Consider the following 24578-nt stretch of genomic DNA (forward strand, 5'->3'; position numbering starts at 1 on the left):
TCTCGAGTCTTTCACTAAACAATCCTCAGTCATAAGAGTGTTTGTCATTGTATTCAGGGAGAAAGATCAAGGACCAATACAAACCAGATAATAGTAGAATAACTAGTCATTTGGATCAGATACTGACACCCACCACTACCTTTTCTGTCACCAGCATTCACTCAGTTTTGTCCCAGTTTTGAACACTTTTAGCAGCAAAAAGACACAAGGGTCTCTGCTTATATCTTGTAACCAACCTAGCGCCTCCCCCTGACTCACCTCGGACGATGAGTTGGCTCTGGTGCTCTACGGCGGCAGCCTGGTTGCGCGCGATGCAGGTGTAGTTGCCGTTGTGCATCAGTGTGAGGTTGGAGACACGCAGGGAGCTGGTAAAGTCGATGTTGTCGATGGTGACACCAAGGCTGACCGGGATGGGCCGACCGTCCTTCTGCCAGGTGATGAAGACGGGCTGGTCGCCGGACATCACCACGCAGGGGATGAAGACTCGCTGGCCGATGGAAAACCGAGGGAACTCAAATGGGTGGATGGTAGGTGGAACTGGGGATGAGACGTTCAAATTAAAATTGCATCGCAGGATTTTGACCAGCATACGTTCAATTTAGGTTTAACAAATATATATACACACACGGCAAGGCTGAACTAGCTAATAAATCACTCTCATAGAAACTCATTGGTCACAACTCTCTCTTTATCACCTAGTTCCCAATATTAAAACACAATGCTGTGATTTTCCAGGAACGAATATTGTAATACCTGAACTCTCACTCAAACAACATGCATGTAACACTCTCTCTCACGGTCTTTCGCTCTCTGGGGACACCGCGGCCATCGTGAGAACCAGATGCTTTGGAAAATTAATGATTTAAAATAACATTGGAATAAGCTGCACTTCAGCGCTTATTTAATTCACAACAAAATAGACATAATAGGCTCCTGGGGATTCCCTCTCGGCAGCGCTGGAATGCTAAGCAGCCGAGAGGCAAATTAGCCGAGGCGGAATGGCGGCATAGCTTTGTCGACGCTGTGTGCCCCCCTGCACACTTGTTACCGCCAGAGAGAGAGAGTAGGGGGGGTGGGAGGGGCGACATTTTAAATCGTACAGCCTCATTGAAGAAAAAAAGCCATCTGAGGTTATCATCGCCCAGGTTTAGCTGAGCGCCGCTGCATATTCAGATGAGCCTCAGATAAGCTGGCTAGGTGATGGAGATGACGCTTCGCTATCAGTGATGCAAGTGTGTTTTCATTACAGGTTGTGGGTTTTCAAATATCCCTCTGCCTATCTGTGTTTTCTGCAACAAGGAAATGTTTACATACTAAGGCGTTGCTTTAATGTGTCTTTTAAATGCGATGAGCTGCATGTACGCCAGATGGAAAGACACAGTGTCAGTGTGCGGACCGATTAAGAGATTCCGTCTTGGTATGAAAGAGATTAATGATGGAGTAAACATGAAGGTACTGGCGTATGATTAATTGTGTATGTACACCTCAAATAAATGGCCTTAGCTGCTTACTTGACACTTCAGGTTGATACTAATCCTGATGGAGTACCCATGACTACACACAGCCCCACCGCCTAAATCTAATGCTGTTTTTCTAAAAATAAAGTCCTGCGTTAACATCCAGTGTTGAGTCATGAACTGGAACTGAGGACAGATCTGACTGAGGTTCATACCTTTCACAGTAACGTAGACGCTCTGGTGTGTGGAGAGCTGTGGCTGCACCAGCACGTTGCACGTGTATTCGCCTTCATCCACGTCCTTCTGCACGTCAAACAGCTTCAGGGTGCCGTTGTTCTCGAAGGCCCGCTGGCGGTGGTTGTATGGCAGCAAATTAGAGTCCTTGTACCACTTGATGGAGTAGTACGGGTAGCCAATGACGCGGCAGTGAATGTACATGTCCCGCCCAGCGATGGCAGTGAGGTTTTTCATTGGTCTGATGCTGGCAGGCCCTTGAAGGACACATTGGAGAGACAACTCTCTTAAAATGGTTTTGAGGCAGGGGGGTGCTATAAAAGACAGGTGTGCTGTGTTTTGTGTGTTTTCAGGACACCACAAACATGCCGTTTACATGCCTTGATTCATTCTGACAGCAAGAAATCAAAACATTGCCTAGATGCATTGAGGGGATCCAGACCTCCTGACTAAGAACTCCTTGTGATAAGTCAAAGAAAAAGGAAATCATTACCAGTGGACCCGTTCTGCTCTGCTGTTTTGTTTTCCTCCATATCAAATGTGCTTTTTGCCTTGTGAGAACCAGGGACTCATGTACCCTTCTATTAGAGCCTGTAGTGAATATTACCTTGCGCTGCCACCTCTTCGGTGCCGCCTGTGATTGCCTCTGACAAGCATTAGAGTGGAATGTTCCCTCTCTCCACTCATGAAGCTATTATCAAAACCATTACTCATGTTGCCAGCTTTTGCACACACTTGTGAAAAACCAACAGAATAACCAATGGGCCTCCATAGCTCAGTGTCTATCAGGGAAATGGACTATTAGGCTTCTCTTTAAAGCACTATAGAAGACAGTTTAACTAGGCTCTGTAGTGTACTTTGAGCACAAGCCTATCCTGGGTTGCTACTCTCTTTAGCACGATTAAGGAGCCAACGATGTGAGAAACAGTCATTACACTTTCTCTGCAATGGCACCTGTGGAGATTTATCTTCATTGCTTGGCTGCATTCGGCATCCACGGACCCTCGCTTAAGGGCTGGAGGATCGCCCTATTTAGCCTTACAACATGCAAGAGTGAACACAATCAAATTAAACCAATCAGTGCACAGAAAGTGCCAGTCCCCCTCTGCAATAGAGAAATACTAATAGCCTTAAAGCAAGTACAGAAAAGCTTGAGCGTCCCAGTATTACCGCTACATGACAACAAGCAACCCAGCCAACCATGTCCCTGTAGAGAGCAGATAGCACTACAGTCATACACTGGAACGAACACTAAATCACCCTAATGGCATCCCAATATAAAGCTATCAGCAGGTGTTGGGTAGGATGCGGGGTATTAGAAAAGTTAATGCTGACAGCAGTGACTGATGATAAGAGGAGCCAGTGCAGGAGGCTGTTCAAGTATCTGGCACATTCTGAGCACTGAAGCTCCAATATCAGGTTTTAAAGGTACTAGCAGCACATCGGACGACTAAAAATAATAAAATGTTGGCAAATTGAGTCAGGCCTTCTTTCAACACCTGCACAGCCAAGGCACTTTAAACATAGCCAATTGAAAACAGAATAAATCAAGACATGTTGATGTGTATATGTGATGGTGTGTTGGAAGAGTTGATCTGACAAGCACCTCTTACGTTTATTCGCGCCTGGTAGGAAACTGTCCCGGCCGAGTTGTTGCAGATGCAGCGATACACCCCTCCGTCGGGCACCTGGGTCTGGCTGATGTTGAGGTGGCTGACCGCGTGGCCCTCGCCGTTGGTGTAGTGGGAGATGCGATGGCGGCTGTCCCGCACCACGGGTTCATCGTCCAGGGTCCACGTTACCCGGGGCTCCGGCGTGCCCTTCACCGTGCACGTCAGCGACACAAACTCGTTGATGTTGTAGACCTTCTCGCTGAATGAAGCCAGGATCTTGGGGGTGCCATCTGGGTAGCAGACGGAGATACACAAGCTTCATTTATAATGTTGATATTCAACTTCTAAATAAAACTTCCAATGCTGCAGAGCTTTTATTTTACACGTCTATTCATTCTGTTTCAATCTGGTATTTCTGCACGGTTTCAGATAAAGATTAGGTTACACTAAGGTTATTAGTATTGTACTATTTGGAGAATTAGATTACAATGGTGGCTGAGTAAGTCCAAAAAGACAGATCATTTCCCAAATTCATAACATGTTTTTATAGCAGAAAATATTCTTAATAGTCTTTAGTCTTTAAAAAAACTACATTTTCACTGTGGTCAAAGAACAGTTTGCTCTCCTGCTTGCTGCACACAAAGGGAGCCATCACCTGTATTAACACTGTGGTCCAGCAGCAATCTAACGGCACCATGAATTCAATTCTCTTTTCCCCATGCTTTTAGAGTGATGACGTCATAAAACACTATGGCAGACATTCAAAGCATCATTAGATAACCTCAATAGAAGATTCAAATGTTTAAAGGAAAGGTATTTTTGGTCCAGCACCAACAATGAGATTCTATTCAGATTTCTTTTTCATTGCAATACATTCATGTCCGCAGCATAAAAAGCTAAATCAGAGTTTAAAGCAGATGAATAGAGCTCCTTTCTCTGGCTCCACAGCTTCATTGATTATCAATATTCTCCTTACATTGGCGTGGTCATGGGAGGCAGACACTGCAGCAACTCGTATGCAAGCCGCTTTCAGAAAATCTAATAAAGCTGAGCTGTGCTGCAGCACTCAGTACCACTTGTACACTGTCTGGATTTGAACATGAACACACACTTCGGATTCACATGTGCATACACAAATAAATGAACACACAACCAAAAGACATTATGCATACAAAGTACTGTATGATTACTGCTCCCGCACACATCTCCAGTAAGTTCACAGTGAATTCTGACCTTCCAGTATGACTTGAACAAAGTCCTGGGCGGACATCTTGCCATGTCTGGCGAAACACTGATAGGCTCCTCCATCGCTCTTGGCCATGCCGGCCATGACCAGGTTTTCCCTGTTTTGGCCTGTCATGCGAACGCTGTTGCTGGGGTAGATGAGCTCTCCGTTGCGGTACCAGGACAACTGGTACTCCTCGGAGCCGGTTACACTGCACGACAGTGAAACCTGGCTTCCCACGCTGCCCTTCACCTTCCGGGGGCTCACCACGACCTTCAGGGACTCTGAAGGTTAGGAATTTTTATTATTATTTGTTTTGGAATATCACAAGGCGTCATTATTTTTGCCCGAAAAATGATACGTGTAGAAACATATAAATCTGAAGCAGTATCTTTAGCTTCCTAGCTTTCCAGTGTTACATTCTACTACTGATAAACGTCAAGCTAAATGACCACCAGGCCGCGATACTGACCTTTTACCAGCAGCATGCCGACCACCTCAGCATTGCCGTAGCCATTCCACACCTCACACACATATGTCCCTGTGTCGCTGGACTGCGCTCTCTCGATCAGCAGGCCTGTCACACTCTGTCTGAAGCGAGTGTCGGGCTCCAGCGGCCGGTTGTCTTTTAGCCAGCGGTATTTAGGTGCGGGGTGCCCGGAGGCCTTGCAGGGCAACTCCACCCGATGAGACGTCATCACCTCGCGCCGCTCAAAGCTGTCCAGGATGTGTGGTGCTGAGTTGGCGGGGTCTGCATGAGGGAAATCGGGTGTAGTCGGGGTTGGAGTTATTTTTGTTGTCACTTCTGAACAATTACCAAACCTGGTCTGATGCTTAAGTGGATGTGAGACTGGGATGATTAGTGGAACCTAAACACTTTCTTTTTTACTTGTCCGGTTGGACAATTGGGTCTGAAATCTACTTGCCCAAAGTACATTTATTCTTGCCCCTACACAACTAGTTTTGTTTATCAGTGTCGAACCAAAAAAACAACAAAGACTAAAATTACAGTAATTGTGATGTTTAATCTTTATTTCAGTAAATGCTCTCAAACTTGCGGCAAGCTAGACAACACATAGTTTGAGTTTGGCCCACACGCTCTCCAACACGACCAACCTAACATCCTGTTTCTAGGTTAATCGAAATGCTTGGGTGCGCATCGCTGCCATTTCCTTGCGAGGGCCGATTGGTACTGTGCATGTTCCACGCTCAACAGAGATGGAGGAAGAGCGATGGCTCACTCCTTGGCTACCTTCATTATCCGCTGCAGAAAAATCCAGCTAACTGATCTGGCGAGTTGATAGATTTACGAGGCCTGAGCAATCCTTATTGTTGAGCCCTGTTTGTGTGTTTTTATTTACCCACATTATACTGGTTGTGTGCGTCTAATGCTTCATGGTTATCGTGGTGACGGAGTGCGTAAATGGGCACGCACTTGCGTCGTATTGTGAATTTCAATGTTCAGGTATGGCAATTTATGAAGTCACTTTTTTTCCGTGTTCCGATTGTTATTTGGTTCTATTCAATCACGAAATACAAATTTGCCTCAGAGGGCTTTCATTCAAGACCAAAATCTATCATTTCACTTGGTGGGAGGTCCTACAGAAATACTTTGCACAAACACAACATCCTTTCTTTAAAAGTGGGTCTTCAGCAATTAAGCACCACACGTAACTTTGGTGGACTCCCAGCTAATGAATACATGTTTAGTCCTGATTAAAGCTCCCAAACCACTGGATCCTACAATTCACATAATGCAACAGAATAGCTTCTTTGTGTTGACCCCTCGCTGGTCTTTTGGTAGTCTTAAACCCAATCCGAGATGACTCCGATGACATCACATTTTCACAGGTTGAATAGTACCCAAGTCAACTCATCTTCTTGTGTAAAATCTCTCCCTTTAAATGGTTCGGGGTAAGGGAGGGCGATACTCTGTCCTGAAGCCGCCCCCACAAACTGTGCTGGCACGGTTCTCCTGACCTTTATCACATGCCATCTCCTCTTTAATTCATGGGCTTTTCCTGTCACTCTCCATTCTATTCACTATATCTAGATCTTTTTTTGTTCACAAGCACAGATTTATTTCCATATGGTCCTCTGTCACTTTGCACTATCTTTGAAGCCAACCGAAATCCACAGTTGAACTAAAAGCGAAATGAAACCAAAGAAAAGAGGGATTCATGTATTTTACGAGGACAGAATTTGGTATACCACATTTGTTAACTTGTCTTGTGTCATTTACAGCAGAGAATAAAATAAACAACTTGAGCAGATATATTTAGCTACAGGTCAGAAAGTGATGTTTTTGCTGAAGTACAACTTTAATGTTTGCATAGATTGCTGTTCTTCTTACCTGAGACAATGAGGCGGGCACTATTGCTCTGTCGGGTCTCTCCTGTGTACCGGTGGCGTGTCATACACCTGTAGTTGTACAGCCCGTCCTCCATTTGCACATCCAGGATATACATGGCTCCCGTGGATGTGATGAGAAACCGTGACACTGCAAATAAACCAATAAATAAAACACGTCATTATCGCTGTTGTACAGGTCTTAGAGGAACAATACAACCCTGAACGACGTTACTGCCTGTGGGCCAATCGTCACCAAATATGTGATCAGTGTGGTGTTGAACACTTTAGAAAAGCTTTCTGAAGCTTGCAGATTCTCCACAAAGAGAATGTTAGAGAGCGTCTACGGCCTGCAGACGGAACCTTCTCTTTTGTTCTCATTAATTAGTCCCCACTGAGTACCCGCTAACCTAATGGTCTAATGCATCAAGAGTTTAGTGTGGTGTGCGTGTGTACTTTTGCATAATTTCCACTTAAAAACATACTTCCTCCCCCCGATGAAGGCAGACCACTCTGGACAGTGACACAAGTGTCACCTTGTTCTGACCTGTAACGTAAACCCCCCACAACACCTCAATTGACTCCTGAGTCAGCCCGCGTGGATGGAGCGCACCGTGTCTCCACATTTTGCTAAAAGTCTGCAACGCTGCACGTGTGACACATGAAAGGAGCAAACAAAAGGACCCGTTGCCTCCGGATTTCATCACGGGAGACATTTTTACAACAAATAATATTCTACAGTCACACTGTGTGTATTCATTCTTACGCACTGGAATCACTCCAAGAGAAGACGAGACAGAACAAAAATCCAATTTTGAAGTCTCTTAGCAAATATTTGCAAGTCAAGTGAGGTACGTATCTCTTTGTGGATGTAGTCACCAAACATCTGCTGCAGCCCATTTAGCTCAGCGCGGCTATGTGTTGTGTAGCAGTGTAACACAGCTTGTTATCATGTAGCTCATCTCGCTCTCTCTCTCTCTCTTGGGGGAAAACTCTCCCTCTTTCTTTCCCTCTGCTCCAGCAAAACGTGCAGGCAGCCAGGGATCACAGAGTGCTTTGATAAGGCTCGGCTGCACAGGTCGGATGTGCTAATATCATGCTAATGTTATGCAAATGTGCGTGAACACATGGCGGTAGAGAGAGGTAGTCGGTGTTCATGAGGAGTGATGTGCGCTGTAGCCGGCGGCTGCCTTATGTATTTTTTCATGTCACAGATGATGGAGAAGCCAATCTGAGACGGGGATCAAACGGGGCCCGCCGTACGGTTGGGGGTTTCTGGGAGAGATATTATAATGCACACTTCATGTGTTGTTGAATTACTCTCATTTAGTCCCGTCATGACACTTTAACACAGATTATGGCTGCTGGCCCCTTGCACAGCGCATGCTAGAACCGGAATTACCATCTGGCGGTTGAAAGCTTCCGCCAAACCAGCCATGCTGCAGTTTCCATCCATCGCTGTCGCAAATGTCACCACTTTATCATTTTTGAAACGATTGGGCATTTGTCTGAAATTGTCATAATTTGCATATAAATGTTTGAGTTATTGTTAAAAAACGCATTTGGCAAGGTAACAGTGACCTTTTGCCCACCGTTTAATGCCAAATATGATGACATTCCCTCCAGGAGACCCTGAGATATCTCGTTCAAGAGACAGGACGGACAGACGGAAAACCCGAAAAACAGAACAGATCTTTGCGTTAAAGGCGTTATCTGCAACAATAATACAAAAATGTTCACGCCTTTAAATGCTTTGAAAATCACAAGAAATCTGTTCTGAAAATCAACGCAAAACCTTCTATAGTTGTGGTAGGATTTGCACAAAATTAACCAATAAACCAATCTTTGAGCTTCTTCCAGTTACCAACATGTTTACAGATCCCAGTATTGGTGCATTGAGAAAGGATGAATGAGAGTGCGGGGAGGAAACAGAGAAGGAGACGGAGGAATACACAGAGGAGGGTGGTGAGGATGCTATTGTGAGCAAGTGATGACCTAGTTAGAAACAAGAAACCATAGATTTGATATCCCGAAGGCTTTTTTTTTTTCAGCTTGAGGTCAAGGTACTCTAGAGTGTGACTGACCATCATATAACCACAGAATATAACTGCAAGAATAGTACAACATTGTTATTTTTGTTTGTTGCATAGGCACTTCATTTTGAGGGAAGGAAACAATTCTGAGAAAGCAGATATCAAAGCGGGCTGTCTCCTTCCCTCCATCTTCTCCCCCCTCTGAAAGTTGTCTGGCATCAGACGTTACTGTCATAAGGCAGGCTTATGAATGAGAGGAGCGTTCATAAGAACAGACTGGCTGTCACTGGTACAAAAGATCAGGGCTGGGAGAGGAGAGTAGGCCTGTGTTTTAAATGCACGTTAAAACAGTATGGAAAACTGGATCTGGATTATTAGTGAAGTTCAGTCAGAGGATGACAGGTCGGCCCATGTTTGATACCAACGTTGCATATTTTCGTTTAGGACACAGGAGGTAAAATAATCAGCCCACAAACACCTCTTCAGCTCAAACCACAACGTTTTGGGATCGAACTTTTAGTGAGCTTTAGAGGTGGATTATCTTCCTTTGGCGAGGCTAGCTGTTCACTCCATCTCCTGGTGTCAGCTACATATTTAGTGTAAAAACACGAGCGTGGGATCGATCTACTCGTCTAACTCTTTGAAAATACAGTACATCATCCTCAACCCCTGATGATGGCCACTTCCTGATCTCCAGAACATATGTACGGCCTCTGGGTGCTGTCTGCGTTCCCCTGGAGCGGTGGACAATTCCAGAAATCTAGCGGAGACGCTTGTGGTTTAGAATGCTAACAATCTGAATTGTTAAGTGCCCGCATTTCAAAAAGTTGGCAATAATTACAAGAGTTCTAGTAGATGTTGCACCTTTACAGCTTGAGATCACTGCTGCGCATCTGTTCAGCGGGAGGTGAACTGACATGTGAGTAAAACGTGTTTCTGTATTAGGACCATTGCAATGAGAACAGAAGATGGTTGAAATCTCAAAAATTATCACAACTCTTGTAATTGATTACATTCTTGATTCTGGATGAGCTCCCTCTCAAACAAACAGAATGGATTGCTTTCCACAGAGACACAGGCCTGCAAAACTGTATTGTATTTGCATGTCCTTGTACAGTAAACTGAGGGCATGTTCTGCGTTATGCTCGTACCGCTGCAGTTATCTCCAACCCCACTGGCTGGTGTGTCTGTATATTAAAGTCTTTGTGTGTGAATGTGTTTATGCAGCACGCTGCTGCATGGAGGAATGGTCAATAATAACGATCCAAGGCTTTTCCCTGCTTCTCTCTGCTCTACCTACTGCATACTAACGCCGCCTGAGACACAGCCTGTGCTGTTCTTGCAGTGTGTTGGTGTGTTAACACGCTAGACACATGAGCAGGCTTTTGTGTCCACACCTGGATGCAGTAAAGCCCCTTTCCCACGGGGGAAAACCCCCCACTAACACCCACAAACATCTGGCTTTTGTCTTCAGCGAGAAAGGTGACAATCAGCATCAATTGCCGCGACAAATGACTGCAGCAGTTACAGGTATTTATCGTCTTCGGATCCGGATGCCAGTGATGGAGACGCGCTCATTTCCGTGATGAGCGCTGAAGTGAATATAATGAATAATGGACCATTGTTAAAATATACTCTATTAACGTACAAAACATACATTTGATATGCTCCCCTCAAAGCCACCAGACTCCAGTCAGAAAACGCTGATCATCGAAACACGCCTCATTCAAACCGGACAGAAACAAAACCAAACTCATCTAGACCATCTTTGTTAGTCTTTCCACTGTTCCAGCAATCCCCAGCTGTGGTTTGAGAGTTCAAAAGAGAAACTGAATCAGCAACTATACAAAAAAACAGAGAGACACACCAGGAAAGGCCGGTGCAACAGCACACAGCACACAGCATACTCGCAATGGTAAAGGAGTCTTCCGCCTATTTTTAGCGGGTCTTCCGTGTTTAAAAACCAGGCATACACGCGCTTCTTTATCAGTGGGATAAAGAAATGTATATTTCTGAAACTATGGCTTCACTTCATCACAGGTGGCCCCGCTGGACTGTGGGTCGTCTCTTCTTCCCTTCCTCGGGGCCCGCCCAGCTGCTTTGGCATCGCCTGTGCCACAAACACAGGTCCCTTTCTGTGGGTCCACCGCACTCAATAGCTACAATTAATCCCCACATAAGCCACAGTGAGCCTGCTAGTGGACTTTTTGTTCATTCAAATTAGGATCGGCTCTGTAGTTTTTTTTAATCTTTTACTGAACCCACTGAGACATAATAGAAACAGAGAGAAAAGGCTGAATCATGTCCGTATCACACTGCTATTGTCACGCTTTGGGCCGAGGACAGTTTGCACCGGTGTGGACTTGCAGGATGTGCAGGTTTTCCTGTGACAAGGACTTAAGAGAGAAGGACTTCCGATAAGGTCGAACACAACAAAACTCGGTGACATTGAGCACTTTGACCGGCGCTCGCCAGGCGACCATCTGCCCCAAAACGGGCGGAGAAAGTTAACTCTGTTTGCCCGAGTCATTTCAATATTCTAATAATTGAGACATGAGCGGTGGAAAGACGAGATGGGAGGAGGGAGCGATGAGAGAGAGAGAGAGAGAGAGAGAAGAAAAAATAAAGGATCAAGAGGAAAAGACCACCTCTGGGATACAACCACTCTGTCATCCGAAATTACTTACAAATTAGCTTACAGCTATGCGCTCCCAGTGAAGGCAAGACAACTTTCATATGCTAATTCAGATCACGGCTAGGCAGAGTAATTATCAAAAAAGAAAAGATCTGTCAGCCCTGTATCTCAACAGGAACCGACTACCTCGGTCTCTGTTTCTTACACTGTCTGCCGTCTTCTTCAAATCAAATATGCCTCCAGATACAAGTACATTACTCTAACATCATGCGGTTTGAAAACGTGCAGATGTTGGGACACACACACGCACGCACACGCACACACACACACACACACACACATACATACACACACCCAGTACAGGTGAGACAAATTATTTTCACTTTGCGACCTTGAGCACCTCAACCTGGGGAACTTTGAGTCGTCCGACCTATCAACGCCGACCATCTGGACGCCACTTACAGGAAACCCACGGAGTCAGCTAAACAATGCTGGTTAAAAAAAGAAGCTTCCTCATCACTCTGCTGGCAGTGTCCCCGCTGTGCGACTGTCTTGGAGTGTATTAGTGAGTGGAGTGTGGTCCCCCCGGAGACAGCCGGGGCCTACGGTGTCACCGTAACCTTGGAACAGTCAAACAGCTTGACAAAAAATAAATAAATAAAGATAATGCATGCTGCTCGTATAGCGCTGGTGCACGTTGACAAAGAAACACCTATCTGCATCTAGAATTCATTTAAATATATATATATATATATTCTTGAGCTGATAAAGCATCTGGAGCGTCTGCATTTCTAACGGAGTTTTTAATCTATTAATATGATCACGAGGGAGAACAAATATATAAAAATAAACTGGCTGATGTTTTCATTTTTTTTACAAATGTACTGCATGAATTCTTGAAAGGTGCCATCAAATTGAATTCCCCGTCAGTGAGTAATAATAAGTGTATGATGAAGCCGAGAGGAGCCGTGTTGTAATTAGGCCCGCTCAGAGTTATTGGCAGAGTGACTCCGGTCGGATCGGGCCGGGATAAGCATCTCCATGGAGAGGGGGGATCCCACCTATTTAGAGCCCCTCTAATAAAAAACATTTGTCATTCTTACAGGAGGCCCACTGACAGCTGCTGAGGGTTGGCATGGCAACACACGGGCCACCATTCGCTTACCAAGCAATATTCCCAGTACTGTAAATGGTGGAGAGGTGGAAACACACACACACACACACACACACACACACACACACACACACACACACACACACACACACACACACACACACACACTTTGATCCTCATAACTGTCTTGCCTTAAAAATGCTACTTTGTCTGCAAAATGCATTCTGCAGGAATTATATCAACTCCTACGTATTCTTCTCATATATTTGCAATTTCCTTTCCTAATATTGTCATTTAGATTTATTTTTTTTATACTCATGTTGTTATTTGACATCAATTGCACGTCTATTCTTTCTGGAAGAGGGATTCCTCTTCTGTTGTTATTCCTGATGTCTCTTGCTTATTCCTGGAGTTGTTCCTTGTCCATTAAATACCATTAATCTCGCTCTCCCTGGCCAAAAAGAAAAGAGAATCTGCAGTACATTTGGGCCTCACAAGTTCAGACACACACACACACACACACACACACTTCTTTTCTCCACTGCCGCTCCCAATCAGCGGCGGCATCGCTGTGCTCATTAACTAGACACACGCTAGCCTGAGGCTAACGGCCTCATATGTCAACCACAGATAAAGATGTCATCTTCTGCTTGACTGAATAAACCGCTATTAGAAACTAGATGCAAATGGACGCTGAACGATATTCAAATCGGGAGGCAACAGGGAAGCTTAAACCCTGAGGCGCTTGGCCTCGCCGTTGCCCCACATTCCTCTGTCGTGTTAAAAGGAAGAGAGATTTTAGATACTGTCCGTCTCCGGAGTGATGTTCTACGAGACGTCCCAGATCACCGCGAAGCGATACCAGAAGGAGAGGAATGACAATTCAGTAATGATTCATGGTAGATGTTTTCCTCATACAATTGTAGAATGGGACGTTGGGACATGTTTCCTGTTTGAGGCCGTGTTACACAAACTGCTTCCTCGTCTGTGTTCCCTACTGACGGCAAAGGGTGCAACTTCCAAACAGATTACCTTTGGACTCTCATCTTGAAGTGAGCTACGCAGACATTTTGTAATTGTTTTATAGAGTTGCAAGATTTTTAAACAGGATTAAGGATCATTTGAGAACTAAACATACACGAAACAACACATTCTCACGCTTGCTCACTGGTCCTCAGCTTCACAATCAAGTGACGGGCGGCGTGTCGATTTGCACTTATCACACGCATAGTGTCTTTTCAAAATGAATTTTCGTCTTTACAGAAAGTTAGGTGTAGGCAATACAACCAATCAGTCGGGTTGAGCCTAAATGTTCAAACTTGAGGTTTTTTGGACCCAAACGCCGCCGCCTCCAAGGACCTGACACCACTTTTTTTTTTTTATTTCACAGAGCTCCCTCTGGGGACACACCAGGCCTCGTCCAGTTTATTTCCACTATGCAGAGAAGTACTCCCCGACAGCCGCACACTTGGATGTGTAACATCGGAGGAGTTCCGCATTAAAGGCATCGTCAGCAGCTTCATGTGTGACGGATCCTGACTGGAACTCTATCTCATCAAACAATGCGCGGTGGAAGAATGGGGTTTATTTGTACGGGACTTATTTGACAAATGATGACAGCATGTCTCTATTCTCCACCAGACGGTTTCGAGGCAGCTGTGTGTGCACTTTTTTTTTGTCTGGTGAAGTCAACACAGAGATATCTCTACCCGCAATAGCTTTCTAATCTGCGGCTGTGTGTTTCTATCAGCCGTGCGTGTGTGTGTGTGTGTGTGTGTGTGTGTGTGTGTGTGTGTAGCTGAATGTGTGTTGTAATTAGCCAATACTGGAGTCAAGCTATTAAACCCCCGATGGTTGAGTGTTTACAATGCTATCATTGGCCTCTCTCTGGCCAACACTAAATGAAGCAGTGTTGAGCCTCAGCTGTATAATCATGAATATTCATCTCAGTCTGTGAGAACCTTTGTGTGTGTGTGTGTGTGTGTGTGTGTGTGTGTGTGTTTGGCATTAAGGAAGCTATTACAATCAACTCAATCACAATCCGTCACTTTGTCTGACAACAATTCTGCATATCGCCAAAACCCAAACAAAACAGCCTTAGACTTGGGAGCGCCGGTTGCATCCCGTCCCGCAGCTTTCCACCTCAAAAGAGCACCGTGACAGGTCAGGGTGATCTAGGCGGATCCCCTACAGTCTGTTCTCACCATTTTGTTTGTTTGCACACATACACACTTCATGCTTTCCCACCTTCACTCATGCTTGATGAAAGCTCAGGGTTGAATTTTACTCTTTGTGCCGCCTGGGAAAGAGAAAGCGTCGACCGCGTCTAACAGCGGTAACCCTTTAGCGCTCAGAAAGGAAATTCCTGCTATTTTCATCTTCAACGCAAAGACACGCAAACTGTCCGCATCTCACTGTGGCTATCGAATAGAGAACGTGGCAACCCTTCAAGCCCCTCCTTAAAGTGTAAAAGGAGTTTCCTCCCATACTGACATTCCCATGGGAAATTCACAGCACCACATTCCCACATTATGGAAAGAGACTTAAATACAGTGCTCATTGGTGTTTCATGGTAATTTGTGCTGGCAAGTGGAGCAGGCGAATGGCGCTCTGTGAGTAAAGCAGAGGGGGCAAGAGGAGGATTAGATAATCAAACAGTGTGCCACTTTAAATAATCTCTGGCTCCTCTGGGGGAGGTGAGACTTAAAACCGGAGCCCTTCTGATTTAATTGTCTGATTTCCCCGTCATTACGGTTGAGGGCCTCGGTAATTCAAGCTTATTAAATATTCAGCAGCCACGCTGAGGAAGGGGAGGGAACGGAGGGAGGAGGATGAAGGCGGAGAGGAGCGAGGGAAAGAGAGTGTGCACTGCTTGATGAAAATTCAGACAGAGATGTACTTTGATCCCCACTGTGAAGAAAGACCCCTTGTTTTATTTATCAAGGAAGCCTGAACAGGGGATGTTTTTTGTTTTTTTTGCAGATCATGACTGAATTTCTTCACATGGTCGATGCATATTTTGGGGAAATATCAGAGCGCTACTGAACCGTAGCATGGCGTCATTTGAAGTGTTGCCAGGTTTGTGTGTTTCCTGTCGAGACTACTTTAATAAAGAGCAAAAGAGCGAGGAATACCACCTGGATGTTCTGGCAACCCTTCAGGCCCAACGGGCTGTGAGCTGTCTGCAACACGGGGAGATGAACCATGGTAAACTTGAAGCAATTGGTATTGCAAAAGTTCAGAGAATCTCGAGCTGCCTGGTGCTTGGAAGAAGAAGCTCCGAAGCCAGAGATATATAATCAAAAGAATTTAATCATAACAAACAAGAGTCATCTGTATACATACATGGTCCAGGCACGGACACGCTCACATGGCTTCGCTTCCACAGTCTCCTGACGTAGCCAGCAGTTTCTGTCTGGCGTCACCACGTAAGAGACCAAATTCACGTCTTACAATTAGTTTTATTCGCAGTGCATTCACTGAGCTAAGCTCCCATTGGTTAGTGGAGGTATTCATGCAAATACCTTTCAGAGACACAGCATGCTACGCTGACCAGCGAATAAGACATGATAATCTAGCGGGGTCAAAGCTCACACTTCCGGTCAAGGACAGGAAGTTCCCCTTCAGAATAAAACCCTATTATCCTGCCTTCAGAATAAAAGCAACATCTCAGGTTTCAATCGGCATCCCTTTAACTATTGTCTAAACAATAAAACATCCATTCATTCTCATGCATCATACAATTAATCATTACATTTGTCATTAACAAACAGAATAATAAAACAGTGATCCTCTCTTCATAATACATTCCTCAGAATATTCCTCAAATTAATTATCATAACTTTCTTTATGTATTAATTTAAAACATAACCTCTCTTATCTACATGTGCAAGTGTATATAAAATCCACTACAACTCAACAGTATTTACAGTTAAAACCTATCAATATCACAGCATTTTAAATCATCACTTTTTTTTAATCAATGTGATAAAATGCCCCAATAAATGCAAAAGATGGAGGCCAGAGGTCTTGTTTTAGGAAGAACCAAAGTGAAAGAAACAGCGTGGGTTCATTTGACAACATGTGTAACGTTTATTAAACACCATCTCCTTCTCCTCCCCTTGTTCAAGAGTACATCAGGATTTATGATTCATTACGACATGAACATTATTTATATGCAACGTTTGAAACATCATTCACAGTAGACACATTTTTTTGTGTCATTTTATCTGGTAAATCCCAGTAGCAGCCTTGTAAACAGCCCCCTGAACTGCCCTGAACGATGGTGACAGAGTGAAAGGACTCACAGGACACAGTCGGGTCAAACTGAATAACGTAGAGGAAAGCATGGAAGTGCATTTTAAATAATAATTCAAGTATCCACTTTACAATTAGAAAATAAAAAGGTGAATATCTTTGAATGTAGAACAAGGTCTAGATTTTGGGAGAGTGATATTGACAAAAACAATCAAACTTATGCCATCATGTATCGCAGCTATGTACGTTGGATGATCAAGAAAAATAAACGAGCAAATTAGCAGTTATGGAAATAAATACTACTGTAAATTATTAAACCTTTACTTGGTGTCACTTTTAAGTGATAAAAAGAAATCATTTCTTTATGATCATTGAGCTCAAAAAGCAACAAAGTAAAACCAAAAAAGCAACTCAAAAATTAAAGGTGTCGTTGAAAACTATTTAAGTTAAATTGCACAAAAAGAAAGAAAGAAAGAAAGAAACAGAGGTTCAAATGAAATATATGTGTGTTAAATCTTGAAAGTTTGAACCAGACTCCACTGAACCTCCATATAGACCTGAGTAGTGGAGCTCTCCGTGGTGCTGAACTAAAACCACACGCAAACAAACTCACCAATGAGAACCAGCACTGTGTTTAAGCCTTGTGGACAGGATACAGACAGTTCAATTAAACATGAAATCTCATTGAAAGACAATTTCATTCACAAACTGAGGAAACTGCTCTGTATTAAACTGACAGTGCTGCTCTATTAGTGGATCAAACTGTTATTTTACGTACTAATGGAACCAGTCTAACAACTCCAGACAAGTTAAAACTACTCTGACATGCTGTGGTTATGAAAGTTGACAAATGAAAAGAATGTAAAACCACATTAAAGTGATTATGGAGAAGGAAGTGAAGAGACAGAGTGCGGCTCTCTAATGAGTCACCCTGTCTGTGGCCCCGGAGCTGCAGCCTCCATCCACAACACTGCAGAAACTACATCTTGACATTTTCTCTGGTATTCAGTCCGTCAAAGACTTTCTTTTTTTGGGTCATAAAATAAGTCTCCCAATCAAACTATCATTTAATTTATTAAAGCACATACAACTATATATATTAGCAAACATGCTTCGATGGAGTAGGTTGTGGAGCTAATTTGAACAATTGGATGAGGTGCACCACCACAGGTATCGCCACTTATTTCCCCTGATTAGATCTTTTCTCAAGGCTGTGTGGGCGTGCACAGACTGAGCTTGATTGACATCTCCCTGTCACCGGCCTCTTATTTTGGTACGGGAGAAGTTCCAACTTTATCATTATTATACAAGGAGTTTCATATCCCTGACTTACATCACAACATACTGCAGCTTTGAACTCCAACATGCAGGTCCCTTCAGCCACAATAATAAAAACCCTCCAGTGTATGCAGGGACTTAAATCTGTAATAGTGCATCATATCTTAGAAGTTGATTATATATTTTGTATTTAGAATATTATTTAATACTAATATAAATGAACAAATAAGTCATTTGTGAAATAAATGTAGTGGATGAAAAAGTCCAATTTGTCTCTAAAATGGAGCACTTTTTGTTTTTGTTTTGTTTAATTGGTGTGGGAAATTTATTTTCAGATTATTCTATTTATTTACTAGTTTTTCCAATTTTGTAAACAAATGACAGAACACAAAACATCCGGAGGCCACCTTTCCTTATCCTGTCCTATCAAGTGGCCTTCTGGCTAAATGATGTCAGTGATCTATGTACTTTAAGGCTGCCACATTTGTTTTGTTCCAGAGTTCAATGTCACTGCTAAGCATTTCCTGTCCACACAATTCCCCAGTAAGCAAAGCTCAGGATCCAATAGGAAGGTTGTGATCTGGGTAAACATTTTTTTACTTATGTTAAAGCTGTGTAGGAAATCAGGGCATTGATAAGATTAATTAGTAATTAGTGCATAGAGTTGTTTAATGTGAAATGAGCCCAGATTAATAATCGTACACTAATCACCACCGTGTGTAAATGAAAAGCATACTATTCCTCTTTCAAAGAGAAGTGTGTGGAATGTCCTGGAGACAACTGCAGTTCAAATAATGAGCATGTTTCATTTCATCAAATGTAGCCCTGCTGACATTTTGAGCTGAAATGAAACTGAAGTTAAAAACGTCACTTGGTGCATTGAGCTCAGTACCGTTAGTTAACGATGCCACATAAGATGGCAACTTTCTTTACCATCATATTTGCTTCAGTGCGGTTTTGGGTTGCTTTCTATGTTAGCAGTTTAAAAAGAAAATGTAATCGAGGTACCAGTCCACGCAGTTGCCGGGTAACTTATGGTATGTGTAGTAGAACATATACAATAGTAATGTTTTTAGGAGTGTGTTAGAAACAGAAAAATAAATGAATTGAAGGAAATAAAATGATGGCTTAATATAGAGGCAGCTGACACTGTGTGAAAGTACTAAAAGGGTCTAATATATCATATTGAGTGTTATCGTTAACACGAGAGCAGTATTTATACAGTAGTATAAAGCTGTTTTATGTACTGTTTTATGTAGACAACACACTCTGTTTCACATGCTGATTACAAAACTTAATTCGCTAAGTAATTACAGCCGGCAGGTAAATGCAAATGATAAAGAAGCAGAACATTTAAATATTCAACTAAAGTACAAGTACCTCCGAACTGGAGTTAATTACAACAATTGAGTAAATAATAAACATTCCACCAGTGGTAAATCATGATAAATAAACCCTGTGACTGACACATGCAAAGACACTTCAAATATGTTTGCCTTCACCAAAGCCCTGAAAATAATAATAATAATTTACAAAGATTCAAAAACACTGCATATTTTAAACTGGTATAACTCTGAAGCTTTAAATGCAAAGCTGGAATTATGCCTGAAGAAAGGATTGTGTGCTTCAAAGTGTAAATGTGCACCTTTTGTCACATAGTAGTTTCCAATAAACTCATTTACACACTTTCCTATGACTCAGAAAAATGATGCAAAGCGAAGAGAGCAAGAGCAAGAGCAGCTGATTATCAAGCGTATTATGTTGTTTCTACAAACCTGGTTTACCTGCGTCAACATGTTTCTGATTAATGAAGATGACAACCTGTAGCCGATATTTATGAGGATCCTCTGGAACATCAATTACACATACATGTCTGGGTAATTATGGTTGCAGATGTAAATTGATAAACAATTTTTGGCAGACAACGCATCACGGATCCACTTGAAAATTGGCAAATAAACATGTGTTCTCCACGAGAGACTGAGGAAGGTTCACACTCCTCTCTCAGCAGGACTGGCCTGTTGACCAACCTCCGAGGCAACATTTAGGTTACCAGGTTGCTTCATTGAGGCCAACGTTCAGGTGTCCACATGGATATTTACGGCCCAGCACTCTCACATTCAGACACAAAGCTCTGGTGAACGTCAGCATTCTCATCTTTTAGGGACGATTCTGACACCTATAGGTTGAACAAATAAAAGCTGAGGAAATGAAAATTAAAAAAAAGTTTTGTAATAAATAAAAGTGGCTTGACAGTAAAGGTTGGATACCTTTATAAAAAAAAGAGGGAATAGCAAAACGAAATAAATACATTTCAGATATTTGTTGCATTAGTGATATTTAAAGATTGCTGTTCCAGTCAGAAGCTTTTATTCTCGTAAGTCACATTTTCATTATTGAGTTAACGTTGAACTGCATGGCTTTATAACTTATAAATAAAGACTAAAAATGGCAACTTTATTTTCATTTTGAGCAACTGGAAGCTGATGTCTGGCAACCACTTTCACAACTTAATGTTGAGTCTGTTAATGAGAGTGATATTGTACAAGAACATAACAAATATGACGACTACATTCAGAGAAGACAGACAAAGCTGAACGCATATCCTCTGACGAACATCCGCGATACGAGAGGCAACCCGACACCGTTTACCCCCTTTAACGTCTCCAGAGGAGAGACTAAAGACACGCCCCTCGTTTACAGGATGACTCCACCGTCATGTAATCAAATTCTTTTTTTCTCTTTTCCTTGGCGTTTCCCTCCTCCTCCTCCTCCTCCATCCCCCCCCCCCTCTCCCGTCCCCCCCTCCCCCGTCGCTCTCTCCCCACAGAGCATTAGCTTGCAGTGGTCAGGCCCCTTGACAGCTGCTCCACCTGAAGAATATCAATCAATGTTGCTGTGGAGACAGAATCAAGCTCCCCCTCCTTTATTTTCCAGCCCTCTTTTTCTCCTTCCGTCGTCTCAGTCTCGCATGTGATCGTGGACTGAGCACGATCCGCCGTTTGTTTATTTTGTTTCTCCACAGTTGCGAAGGGATCCTGGTGCGAATAACGAGATACCAATTCAGATCTCGAGCTGATCTATTACAGCAGAATACGTTGGCACCTCACGCTACTAATTTACTTGAGGTGTGACTAATTGAGCTGCGCATGCGAACCCCACGACGTCTCAGACTATCACTCCGTATGAGCCGGGCAGACAGGCGTGGGATAGAAGTGTCTATCACTGCTAACACATGACAGAAGAGTGAGCACTGTACAAATCGTGGTGCTCAATATAGGACCACAATCAAAGCGCTACTAATCGCCATTAAGGACTCCTTTGTTCATCCATGCATCTCTTATATTTTCTTCATTATTTTGCATTCCGTTATTAATAGGAACCCAGTAAGAAAAAGAAAAATATTTTTGGAAAAAAATGAATCCTACTATCTGGAAAATAGGTTGATTACATCACCTAGCAACAATTCCTCCTGCATGGCCAAACTGTCAAGAGACCAATCACACTCTTCCCTTTAATTGCTCCAATCTACTTCCCATACGGCACACACTCCCCACTCTGAGTCTGTTCCCCCCCCAAACACGGCCCCAGCCCTGCTGCTACACATAACACTAAGCAGCGAAATGACTCCCCACAGACCCATCGTCAGTGGCACCAGTGCCAGGCCCGCCAGCGGAGGGTTAAGTAAATATTGGGCAAAGCAGCTGCTCTCGGAGTGCCGTCGTCTGCCTGTGTTCTTGCCTGGTCCCAGCCTGGTATAAATCACACACAGCAATTAGTGCCACGCTGTCCCCGTGCCCTCGTTAAACAAGCCTGCCCGCTGACGGAGCCCATGCACGCCAGACGCCTGCTTGCATGAGCGAAGGAAAGAGGGACAGTCAGGAGAAAGAGTTTGACTTTAAGACCAGCGGTTTTTCACATTAAGCAGTGGGTCTCTTCGGTGCTACGATGCACCATGTAGTATTTATTTTACCAAATGAAATGGCAATTTATCAAGTAATTGTTGAGAAAAAAAGAAGACAAATAAACTTGTCTGGTGATGCTAGAAAGTCAGGGGGATAACTCAAATCATTGGGGGGGTTCATCCTCTGAAGAACTTGAATTCACAATAGCTGTTTGGATCTTTCAGTTTTGACCACAGCAGTTGATTGGCAGAACAACAGACCGGCCTTCGTAGAGTCATTGTCGCTAAAAATCGATTAGGTATCGTCACTGTCTGAGATTTCAAACCTAATGTAGCACGTCTGAAGAACTAGTGGCGTTACATAGCTTCAACTGTTGCCAGTGAGCTACAGTAGGCACATTCTCTACTACCTGGACTTGACCATGAGGGATGATGAAGTGTGTGGGTAAAGTGAAAAAGGAAAATGTCAGCTCAAAAAGAAACTTGACCGAATCAGGAAGTATCTTGTGAGACAACAGGGGAGCCAAGGAGAGGGACAAAGACTCACATCGGCCGGTGCAGCAGCTGTGGCGGATCATGGTTTTCAATGATACCGTCCATTTCTTGACCTTAAATGCAATCGACTTGGAACAGTTTAAGAACACACCGACAGATGGTGTCCCGCTGAGGCTCGTCAGATAACAACGTGTCATTTTTTGGGAGCAGATATGTTGTTAATTTGAAGACTTGTTGGACAGAGGGGGATGTGGAGCAAAAAAAGGAGGCCGCATAGCTAAAGACCATTCCACACACACACACACACACACACACACACTCACACAAAATATATATGTCATCCGAGATGTGCTGGACTTCTATCTTTTAAATGAAACACAGACACACCTTGCAGAGAAGTGAATCAGCGGGTTCTTTACTCTAAGTGGGAATCTGTGAGGCAAAGTGTGATCCCAAATGAGTTTGTTTCAAGGTACGGAAAGCCACATCGTCACGGTATACATTTCCTCTGAGCTGTGTGCAGTTTATTTTATTTATATTTATTTTACCGGCTAATAAACTAAATAAATGGATAGAACAGTGATGGGTGGAGAGGATCTCTTAACTTGGGAGTGATGGCGCACAGGCTTGTGCCTTTAAGACCCCCTGCAAAAGCATAGTTTTTCATGCACTGGTCAATAATAGAGATTATGGGCTACTTTCAGACTGGGGGAATTAAAACATCTATAAAACATCTTTATTTCAGCAAAAGCGAACCACTAGTTAATGCCTCGTTTGCATATTTAAACATAACATTTCAGAGCAAAGAAATTATCGTCTTAATGTAAGTAACCTTTTTTTTTTTTTTTACCCTATCCACTAATCCTGCCCGTAAGAGCATTTGCTCGCTGGTAGTCTTATTCAGCGTATATGAATGGTCTAATTTATGACTCTGAAAAGTGAAAATCAGTGATCACTGAGTTGAATTTTTTGTTTTTATTCATCAACTGTGATCTAAAATAGCCATGTAATTTAGGATGTAATTTAGCCGACAACAGCTTGTGAAAGGACTAAAACAGTGTCTGGTGAGAGGAGGAATAGCCATCAGCACCCCTATTACCATATTGCTCTAAATTACCACCATCACCGGGGGAACATTTAACATGCCACCACCCAGTGGAGGGGGATAAAAAATGTCCCACAAATAATGTCGGAAAGAATGTAGCGGATTTAGATTCTGCTCTCTTTGTGATTGTGCTACCAGTTGCTGTTGTGTCCAGGGTAATTAGGAGGTAATGACAGTGTAATTGGGCATTTGGAGACAGAGAGATGCACGCAGACACACGGACAGACAGACAGACAGACAGACAGACAGACAGACAGGCAGACAGACAGACAGGCAGACAGGCGGACAGACAGACAGACAGACAGACAGACAGACAGAGAACTGGACAGAGAGAGAGACAGACAGACAGACAGACGGAGAAGAAGCTGAATGTCTTGTCTAAAAAGGGATGACGCTGTATGGGCAGACTCTCCAACACCACCTGAGTTCCACTCACAGACGACCAGGCAGAGGAGGGGGGGAGGGGTGAAGGGGGGGGGGGCGCTACAGAGGAGGGGGGATGGGGAAATATGACTGGAGGCAGGTGGAGGACGCTGGTTAGCGACTGGTGCTGTGAATGTAAAAAAAAACCTTTGTGGTTTGTACACATGTGGTCTCGTGGTTATTCTTATTCAGAATTCTCTCATTTTATTTCACGTCTTTTATTCCCCTATGCTGTGTTGATGGAACCATAGGGAATAATTGTGTTCCCTTGCCTTGTCTGCAGTGCGTGTGTAGATAAGGATTGTAGAAAGGAAGACAATTGTGCAACAATCTTCCCTGAAATATGCCCCCCCACCCCAATTTCCCTTTGCTCTGTCTCTGACAGACTGAGACAGATTCTCCTGTTTAGGTGCATTGTGAGAGGGAGAAAGACGAGGAGAGAGAGGTGAGCTGGTT

General features: G+C 43.5%; 1 protein-coding gene across 1 annotated transcript in view; it reads right to left on the reverse strand.

Annotated features, from left to right (window-relative positions):
- dscama (Down syndrome cell adhesion molecule a) overlaps positions 1-24578 on the reverse strand; it is a 69495-nt gene that overhangs the window by 26876 nt on the left and 18041 nt on the right. Inside the window, 6 exon segments of the mRNA XM_034550102.1 lie at positions 259-537; positions 1673-1948; positions 3298-3594; positions 4538-4813; positions 5002-5280; positions 6883-7029. Of these exon segments, the coding sequence (XP_034405993.1) occupies positions 259-537; positions 1673-1948; positions 3298-3594; positions 4538-4813; positions 5002-5280; positions 6883-7029 (1554 nt within the window).

The sequence above is a fragment of the Cyclopterus lumpus genome, chromosome 14 (genome assembly GCF_009769545.1).
Source record: "Cyclopterus lumpus isolate fCycLum1 chromosome 14, fCycLum1.pri, whole genome shotgun sequence".
Classification (NCBI taxonomy): Eukaryota; Metazoa; Chordata; class Actinopteri; order Perciformes; family Cyclopteridae; genus Cyclopterus; species Cyclopterus lumpus.